This window comes from Arachis hypogaea, chromosome 20, assembly GCF_003086295.3.
Source record: "Arachis hypogaea cultivar Tifrunner chromosome 20, arahy.Tifrunner.gnm2.J5K5, whole genome shotgun sequence".
Classification (NCBI taxonomy): domain Eukaryota; kingdom Viridiplantae; phylum Streptophyta; class Magnoliopsida; order Fabales; family Fabaceae; genus Arachis; species Arachis hypogaea.
This window is the reverse complement of record NC_092055.1, coordinates 35,270,170-35,278,912: the sequence shown is the minus strand read 5'-3', so window position 1 is coordinate 35,278,912 and position 8,743 is coordinate 35,270,170. Positions and strand designations below refer to the sequence as shown.

General features: G+C 39.5%; 1 protein-coding gene across 1 annotated transcript; it reads right to left on the bottom strand.

The window, feature by feature from the left end:
• Positions 1-2,249: 2,249 nt before the first annotated feature.
• On the bottom strand, positions 2,250-4,102 carry LOC140183033 (uncharacterized). The gene is made up of 3 exons (XM_072231034.1): positions 3,374-4,102; positions 2,957-3,097; positions 2,250-2,771 (listed from the first exon to the last, which is right to left on the bottom strand). Exons 1-3 carry the CDS (start codon positions 4,100-4,102, stop codon positions 2,250-2,252), a joined length of 1,392 nt encoding a protein of 463 aa, XP_072087135.1.
• Between the last annotated feature and the right edge of the window lie 4,641 nt (positions 4,103-8,743).

The window sequence follows — 8,743 nt, the reverse complement described above, 5'->3', positions numbered from 1 at the left end:
ATTAATCATTACTACTGCCACTCATCAACCTGTTTTCGTTGTTCACGTTGTTGTTAAGATGCGCTTGTTGTCTCAGTCCCACTTGGGCGGCAACAAAAATAGCATGATGATGTTGATGAGAAGGGTAGTTTGGAGGTGGTACTTGCTGCAGCATGTTCTGGAAGCTGAGAGTACCTAAAGAAGATGAAGAAGAAGAGACAGATTGTTGGAAGTTAATGGCAGTAGTTGGAGAGAAGAAAGGGAAGAGATAAGGAAGTGGGGGTGCAGGTGGAGGGGGGAGGGTTTTTTTTATTTTTTAATATTATTTTTATTAATTGATAAGGGTAATTTGGTAAAATAAAATAAAAAATGACGATTTTATAACGTTTTGTAACGTTGATGATGATTTTAATAACAAAAAAGGTCAGGGACGATTTTGATTTTTACCCCAGACCTTAGGGATGATTTCAATACTTAACCCATAAAAATATTATATACTAAAATACTAAATTAATAAATTTATGTAAAAGAAAAAATAAAATAAATTAAAATTTTTATTATTTGTTTTATTATATAGTTAGTTTATCACAAAAAATACAAAATACTAATTTTTATATTTTGTTTTTTTTTTTTTTTGAAGTGCATAGAGCTCAACACCGTTAGGTGGAGCATTGGAAAATAAATAAAACAGATACACAACACGTCAAAGACTTCAAAGAACCTAGTGACCCCGAGTTATCTTTGGCATTGCCATCAACAACTACAGGGTGCATCCCCAATCCATTCCTCAGAAAAGCTAAAAGACCTGCTTATAATGTCCACCACATCTGATGCATGATCTTTGAAGATTCTGGCATTCCTTTCTTTCCAAATTGCCCAAATAACTGCAAAGAACCCAATAAACCACGGCTTTCGCTCCATCTTTCTCCCTGAGGCGTTTGTCCAGCTTTCAAAGTGTTGCTTGAGAGAACCTGGCACTATCCAAACCCTCCCAAGTGCAAATAACCAAGCACACCACACCTGCCAAGTGAACTCACAACCAAGAAATAGATGAAATGCAGACTCTACAGACTTGTAACATAGAACACACATATCATTATTCCGGTCAAGGACCCCTAATCTACACAGGCGGTCCTTAGTCGTCGCCCTGCCAACCAACACAAACCAAGAAAATAACTCAACCCTTGGAGGGACGATCCCTCTCCAAATAGTGCTAGTGAAGCTATAGCTCTGGATTTCCTCCGGAAGAGTTTCCACTTGCAGCACCTGCACAAAAGAGTTAGTCGAAAAAATACCTGACCTATCAAACTTCTACACCACACTATCCTCTCTCTCATGTATTGGCCTCACTGACTGTAACCTCTCATGAAGTTAGTTTACAAGCTCCAACTCCCATTGGAATAACTCTCTTCTCCATTGAAAAGTCCAAACCCACTCTATCCCATCCCAAAACCCACAATCCCCTATAACAGATCCATTAAGGTTTGAAACCGAGAAAAGCCTTGGGAACTCATCCTTCAACGCTCCACTAGGTAACCATCTATCCTCCCAGAACTGGATTGTTCTGCCATTTCCTAACTCCATGGACAAGCCATTGATCATCTTCTCCCTCACCTGTGGCTCCAAGATTTGTAATAGGCAAATATCCTTTCATGGACCCCTCTCGTAGGCACACGCTGGATACTAAGCATCTCAGACGGATTCATGTGATTACATGAGCAAACTACTTTCTTCCATAAGGGACAGTCCTCCTTTGAAAACCTCCACCACCACTTGAACAATAAAGCTGCATTCCGAGCCACCACATTCCCAACCCCCAACCCACCTTCCTTTTTGGGAGCCATCACTAGATCCCATTTCACGAGCGGCATTCCATGCCTCCCATCCTCTTTACTCCACAAGAACCGTCTTTGTAGTGAAATCAGCTTCTCCGCCACTGTCTTAGGCATCTTGTATAAGCTGAGATAGTAGATAGGTAGACTATTGAGAACAGACTTAATGAGAACCAGCTTACCCGCTTTATTTAGCGTCTTTGCTTTCCACAGACTAAGCTTTTCTTCCACCTTATCAATAACTGGTTTTCATGTCTTCACAAGCCTCGAGTTCGCTCCCAGAGAGATGCCCAAGTACCTGACTGGTAGCGGCGCCTCCTTACAGTCCAGCAAACTACACGTCTTCCTTGTCCATCGTTGCTCACAGTTGACTGGAATAAAGCTCGATTTCTCAAAGTTAATACTCAACCCAGACATCACCTCGAAGCACCACAATAATCATTTGTAGTTTCTGATAGTGGTCTCCTCAGGAGGACAGAACAGGATAGTATCATCGGCAAACTGCAAGTGGGACAGCTCAATGTCATCTCGGCCAACCAAAAGAGGTGCTATACATCCATTCCTCACCGCCTCACCAATTATTCTATGAAGGACGTCAACAACCAGTACAAACAGGAAGGGAGACAGAGGGTCGCCTTGTCGAAGGCCCCTTTCCATTTTTAACGGCTTAGAAGGGGACCCATTTATCAGAACCGACATTGATGCAGAGCATACACATTCCTTAATCCATTCTCTCCACTTAAGTCCGAACCCCATCTTATGCAACACAATATCCACAAAACTCCACTTCACTCTATCATAAGCCTTCTGAAAATCCAGTTTAATAATTGCTGAGCTCTTTTTCTTGACTTTAGCCAATGCACAGTTTCGCAAGCAATCAGGGCCCCATCGTGAATTTTTCTGCCCTTCACAAAGGCACTCTGAGTCTCCCCTACTAAACCAGGCATAACCTTCCGCATCCTTCGAACCAACACCTTAGAGATGACCTTGTACACACAACCGACCATACTAATCGGGTGGAGATCTTTTATTTCTTTTGCGCCAATAAACTTCAGCGCCAATGCCACCCAGGTAACATTTGAATCCCGAGGTAGAGTAGCTGACTGAAAAAATCCCATCACAGCTTCAGTGAACTCCCTACCTACCTCTTCCCAACACTTCTTGATGAAATTCATATTGTACCCATTACTGTCCGGTGCCTTCGTTGACCCACAGTCCCAGACTGCATCCTTTATTTCTTCAACCGAGGACAACAAATCTAGCTCTGTTGCCTCTGCCTCACTTAACTATTTTACCAGTCCATCACAGAATCCTATAATAGGCGATGTCTCTTGATGGTACAAGGGCTTATAGAAATCGCAAATGGCAACTTTGATCCTGCCTTGATTCCTTACTAACCTTCCATTAATCATTAAGGCATCAATCCGATTGTTCTGCCTCCGTGCTGAAGCTAGATTGTGGAAGTACCGAGTATTCCTGTCCATCTCCTTTGTATGTCTGGAGCGTGACAACTGCTTCTAATGTAATTCCTTCCCCATATACCATATTTTACAAGAGCTTACAAGTGCCTTCCTCCTTGCTTCCATGGTCCCGTCATACACTCCATTGCTCACCAAGTCGTCCACCTTCTTAATCTCCTTCTCAAACCGAGTAATTCTTCCATCCATGTTTCCAAAATTATCTCTATGCCATCTGCCAAGCGGAACCGTTAGAGCCTTCAGCTTGTCTATGAACTGTACATCACCGATTCTCCTCCATTCCTCCCTGACTGTCCGCAAGAACCCGTCATGAGTAAACCAGGAGTCCAGGCTCCAAAAAGGTCTCGGTCCCACCCTCACCCGCGTGACATCCACAATCAGTGGGCAGTGGTCTGACAAACCTCTAGGTCCTCCTTTAAGCCTTATATCAGGAAACTCTTCTATCCACTCCAGGCTAACCAGCACTCTATCAATGCGATTGCACGACTGGCCTCTGAACCATGTGAACATACGATCAGATAGTGCAAGGTCTACTAGCTCCATCTCCTGCATCCATGCTTTAAATTCTACTGCAGACACTGGTAAGGTGGAAGCTCCTTTCCGTTCTTCCACTTGAGTAATCTCATTGAAGTCCCCCATATAACAAAAAGTTACTTGGTATAACCCAGATAAGAAACTTAACTCTTCCCACACAGCAAGCTTGTCTTCCCTTGTATGCGCACCATACACTAAACAGAAAGCACAACGGAAGCCATTTTTCACCAGTACACCCTCCACACACAGGCACTTATCTCCTTTATAACAGTTGTTCATCGTAAACATCAACTCATCCCACATCAACAGTAGACCTCCTGACGCACCTGCTGCCCCAACAACCTCCTATTTAACTACATCATGTCCCCATAGTTGCACTACATCAAATTTATTCAGAGCTATTTTATTAGTCTCTATCAAGCCTAGCATATTCAGATTAAATTTTTTCTTAAGGTTCTTCACCATACTCACCTTACCAACTCCTGACACCCCCCCTAACATTCCAAGAGCTAAAAATCATTTTAACGCATTAAGACACACCTTTTTCCGGGTTTTCGGACGACTCCTTCTTGCATTCTTGAAGAACTAAAGATTGATGGTTTAGAAGTTATAGTAAACTCTCGTTGCAAGTATAGTTACTAAACCAAGCAATCAACCTTTCTTACAAATGTTTTGGTTGTCACAAGTAACAAATCCCTTTAAAATTGATAACCGATTATTTAAACCTCGGGTCGTCTTCTCAAGGAATTGCAGGGAAGTATGTTCTTATTATTGGTTATGAGTCTTGTAAATTGGGGGGTTTTGAAAGTAAGGAAGCAGTATGTTAAATGATAAGAAAAATAAAATAGTAATAATAAAATAAACTCTTGGCAAGGTAATAGAATTGGAAGTCCTATCCTTATCAATTGTGATGAGAATTGAATTTTAATCCCACTTTGTTAACCTCTAACTATGAAGGTAAATCAAGTGGATTAATTAGCTTAATCCTCAAGTCCTAGTCAATTCCTATGGAAAGACTAGAGTTATTGGAGCAACTCCCAATTTCAACCACTGCTTTATTTGACAGCTCAAGCGTTACCAATTACTTAACCAAAGCCAAAAGGAAGAAAATATCTAAATTAAATTAAAAGCATCAATATAACTAAAGCAAAGCAATCTTAAATCTGAAATACCTCAAATAATATTAATTAAGAAAATCATAACATGAATGTAGCATAAGCCAAATTGAAAAGATAAATAATAATTAAAAGTATATAATAAAAGTAGAAAATAAATAAGAGGAACATTGAACCTGTACTTGAAGAGAAGTAATCCTAAAATTAAAAGAAATCCTAATCCTAAATCCTAAGAGAGAGGAGAGAACCTCTCTCTCTAAAACCACATCTAAAACTAAAATTATGAATTATGAGCTTGTTATTATGAATGAATGGATTCTCCCACTTTATAGCCTCTAATCTGTGTTTTCTGGGCTGAAAAATGGGTCGAAAACAGCCCAGAAATCGCTGGAGAAGAAAACTGTCACACTGATTTTCGGAACTGTGACTCGTCCGCGTGGAGCGCGCGTTTGCATCACCTAGCGTTAGAGCAACTATGGCATATTATATATCAAATCGAAGCCCCGGACGTTATCTTTCTAACACAACTGAAACTGCGTCGTTTGGACCTCTCTAGCTAAAGTTATAGTCATTTGAGTGCGAAGAGGTCAGGCTGGACAACTTAGCAATTTCTCCAACTTCTTGTATTCCTTCCACTTTTGCATGCTTCCTTTCCATCCTCTGAGCCATTCCTGCCCTATAATCTCTGAAATCACTTAACACACATATCAAGGTATCTAATAGTAATAAGAGAGGATTTAAACATAGGGAACTTAAGGCCAAAGAAGCATGTTTTCAATCAAAGCACATAATTAGGAAGGCAAATGTAAAACCATGCAAATAGTATGAATAAGTGGTTAAAGAGTTGATAAAAACCACTCAATTGAGTACAAGATAAACCATAAAATAGTGGTTTATCAACCTCCTCACACTTAAACAATAGCATGTCCTCATGCTAAGCTCAAGAGAAGCTATAAAGATGAAGAGGAATGGTAGATTAATATGAAATGCAACCTATCTATATGAATGCAACTTCATGCAAAATGTTTCTACCTACTTAGTTAAAAGTAAAAAAATCTTTCAAGAAGAAATACGAACTGGATTTCACTAATTCGAATCATAAAAATGAAGTACAAATAGACTTGCAGAAGAAAATAGCTCATGAAAGCCGGGAACAAGGGATTGAGCATCGAACCCTCACTGGTAGTGTATACACTCTAATCACTCAAGTGTTTAAGGTTCGATTCTCTCAATTCTCTACTAACCTTGCTTTATAAGGATTTCTCTTCATCTAACAATCAACATAAATTTAATGCACAGATACACATATCAAGAGGTCTTTTAAGGGTTGTAATGTGGTTAGGGTCAAGGTAGGATTGTATTTGGCCAAGTGGACTAAAATCTGAATCCTTAATTAACTTAAACTTTCCACCTAACTTTAGACAATCCATGTAATCATAATACCAGATCTAATTATCCATTAACCATGTTTTCCACATATTCATGCATTCTAATTTCAAGTACAGTACATATGCATTGCTTTCACCACTTACTTTGGGGCATTTTGTCCCCTTTTTTGCTTAATTGTAATTTTTTTTCTTTTCTCTTTTTTTTATTATATATATATTTTTTTTCTTTTCTTTTATTTTTCTCAATGCATATGATTAAATTATTGGATGCATGAATCATGTCCTAAACATTTCTTTCACATTTTCAGAAAATTCTAACATACTCAATTCTCAAACCAAATGTTTCCAAACCCAATTTTCCCATATTTAAATCATAAACACTCTCACTAGTCTAAGCTAACCAAGGATTCAAATTAAGGACATTATTGTTTTTCGCTTAGAGTTAATGATATGCTAAAGTAAAGAACAAAGGGGTAAAATAGGCTCAAAATTGGTTTGCAAAGAATAATGAAAAGGGTAAGGCCATATGGGTATGTAAGCTTAGTGAAATAAAGGCCTCAATCATGTAAGTGTATGCATACATCAAATAATGGAAATATAGAATTAAGCAAGACAAAAATCACAATTTTAGAGAGAAAAGCACACACCAAAAATAAAATATTGGTTGGTAAAATACAACCAATTCAAATAGGCTCAAAAATCTCACAGGTTTTGTGTGTTCGAGCTCTAAACCATGTTCCAGTATAATATTTTTTCAAACAAGTGTAACATTAAATTTTATTCAAATTAGTGAAATGCTCTAAAAGGTTTCTTGAAAAAGAAAATATTACTTCAACCAAGTGATAAAATATGCACAAAATCAAATAATCATGCAATCAAACATCCAAATGCAACAACTAACAAGGAAAATAAACCATTGGTGTTGAGATAGAAGAGTAACTAACCCATGGAGATCGGTATCGACCTCTCCACACTTAAAGATTGCACCGTCCTCGGTGCATGCTGAGATGTGCAAGTGGACGGGTTGCTGCAACTGATGCTTTTCTTCAAGGATTGTGCAGATAGACTTGTCTGTCTCCTCATGTAAACGTCTTCCAGTTCCCTTCCGGGTGGCCATCCTGAAAGAAAAAGGGAAGAAAAGTAACCCAGAAATAAAGATAAGAAAATAAATGAAGTATGTGTGGGTTAATGCCAATTGATAAGGGTCTCATTTACATTGAAGCTTCAACATGTACGTGAAAAAACAATAGAAGCACATGGCATACCAGTGGTGCAGAATTTGCAACAAAGAAGAGGGAAATGTGGGTAATGCAAGATAGTATAAGTTCATATCAATGCAAGAGAAGTACGAGTATTATAAAAGATTTACATTGATTTAAATAATGTTACCCAATCAGAATAAAACAAGTCATAAGTACCAAGAAAATACCAGAAAAGATGTAACAGTTGAATAAGAATATTTGAACACCAATGGAAAATAATAAATTTAGAAAAGAAAATAAAAATATGTACAAAATTAAAATGCAATGAATGAAAGTATGCAATTAAGTAAAAGAGAATGAAAGTAAAGAAGGAAGAAGAAAAGAAGAAAGAAATAAGAATGGAAAAGAAAAATTAGGATTTGGGGGAAGAAAAGATATGATATTTGGCGCTGAGCTGGATAAGTTGTGCGGCGCAGGCGACACGGAAGCGTGAGTGACGCGGTCGCGTGGTGCGCGATAAGGTCAGGTGACGCGGATGCGTGGGTCACGCGATCCCGTGACCTAATTTGTGCGATTGGCGCGAGTGCAGCCTCGCGTTCCTGCAACTCTCTGTTTGAAACTCTTTTTGCCAATTTTTAGGGTGACGCGTTCGCATGGTGGACGCGATCGCATGGATGGCCTTATTTCCAATATGACGCGGACGCGTGGGTGACGCGGTCGCGTGGGAGGACTTGGGCTTCTAGCACGAGTCCAGCCCTACTCCAGCACAACTTTCAGCCATGCACCCCTTTTACGTCGATATATTGGAGCACGCATTCACGTGGGCGACGCGGACGCGTGGGAGGCTATTTTCCAAATGACGCGGCCGCGTGGGTCACGCGGACGCGTGGGCATGTTTGAGCCTAAAGCGCGCCTCCGGCCACGCTTTCGCGTAACTTTCTGTTTACTTTCTTTTTTCACAACGCACTGGTGACGCGGATGCGTCAGCGACGCTGTCGCGTCGCGTGCGTGATTTTTTTTAATGCATGAAAAGTGCAGAATGCAATGCTAATATGAATGTTATGCAAAACTCCAGGTTCAATACAATAAAATAAAATAAAACTCAAAAACAAAGAAAACTAAATAAAAATGAAAAAGGAACGATCATACCATGGTGGGTTGTCTCCCACCTAGCACTTTTAGTTAAAGTCCTTAAGTTGGACATTGGATGAACTT

Bases quoted from the DNA above. Each gene is read 5' to 3' on its own strand.
- LOC140183033 (XM_072231034.1), bottom strand. From the start codon at position 4,102: ATGAACAACTGTTATAAAGGAGATAAGTGCCTGTGTGTGGAGGGTGTA. The intron at 3,098-3,373 runs GTAAGCTCTTGT...CTGGTAAAATAG, and splicing joins AAGCAAGGAGGAAGGCACTT to TTAAGTGAGGCAGAGGCAAC. The intron at 2,772-2,956 runs GTAGGTAGGGAG...GTTGGTTCGAAG, and splicing joins TCAAGAAGTGTTGGGAAGAG to GATGCGGAAGGTTATGCCTG.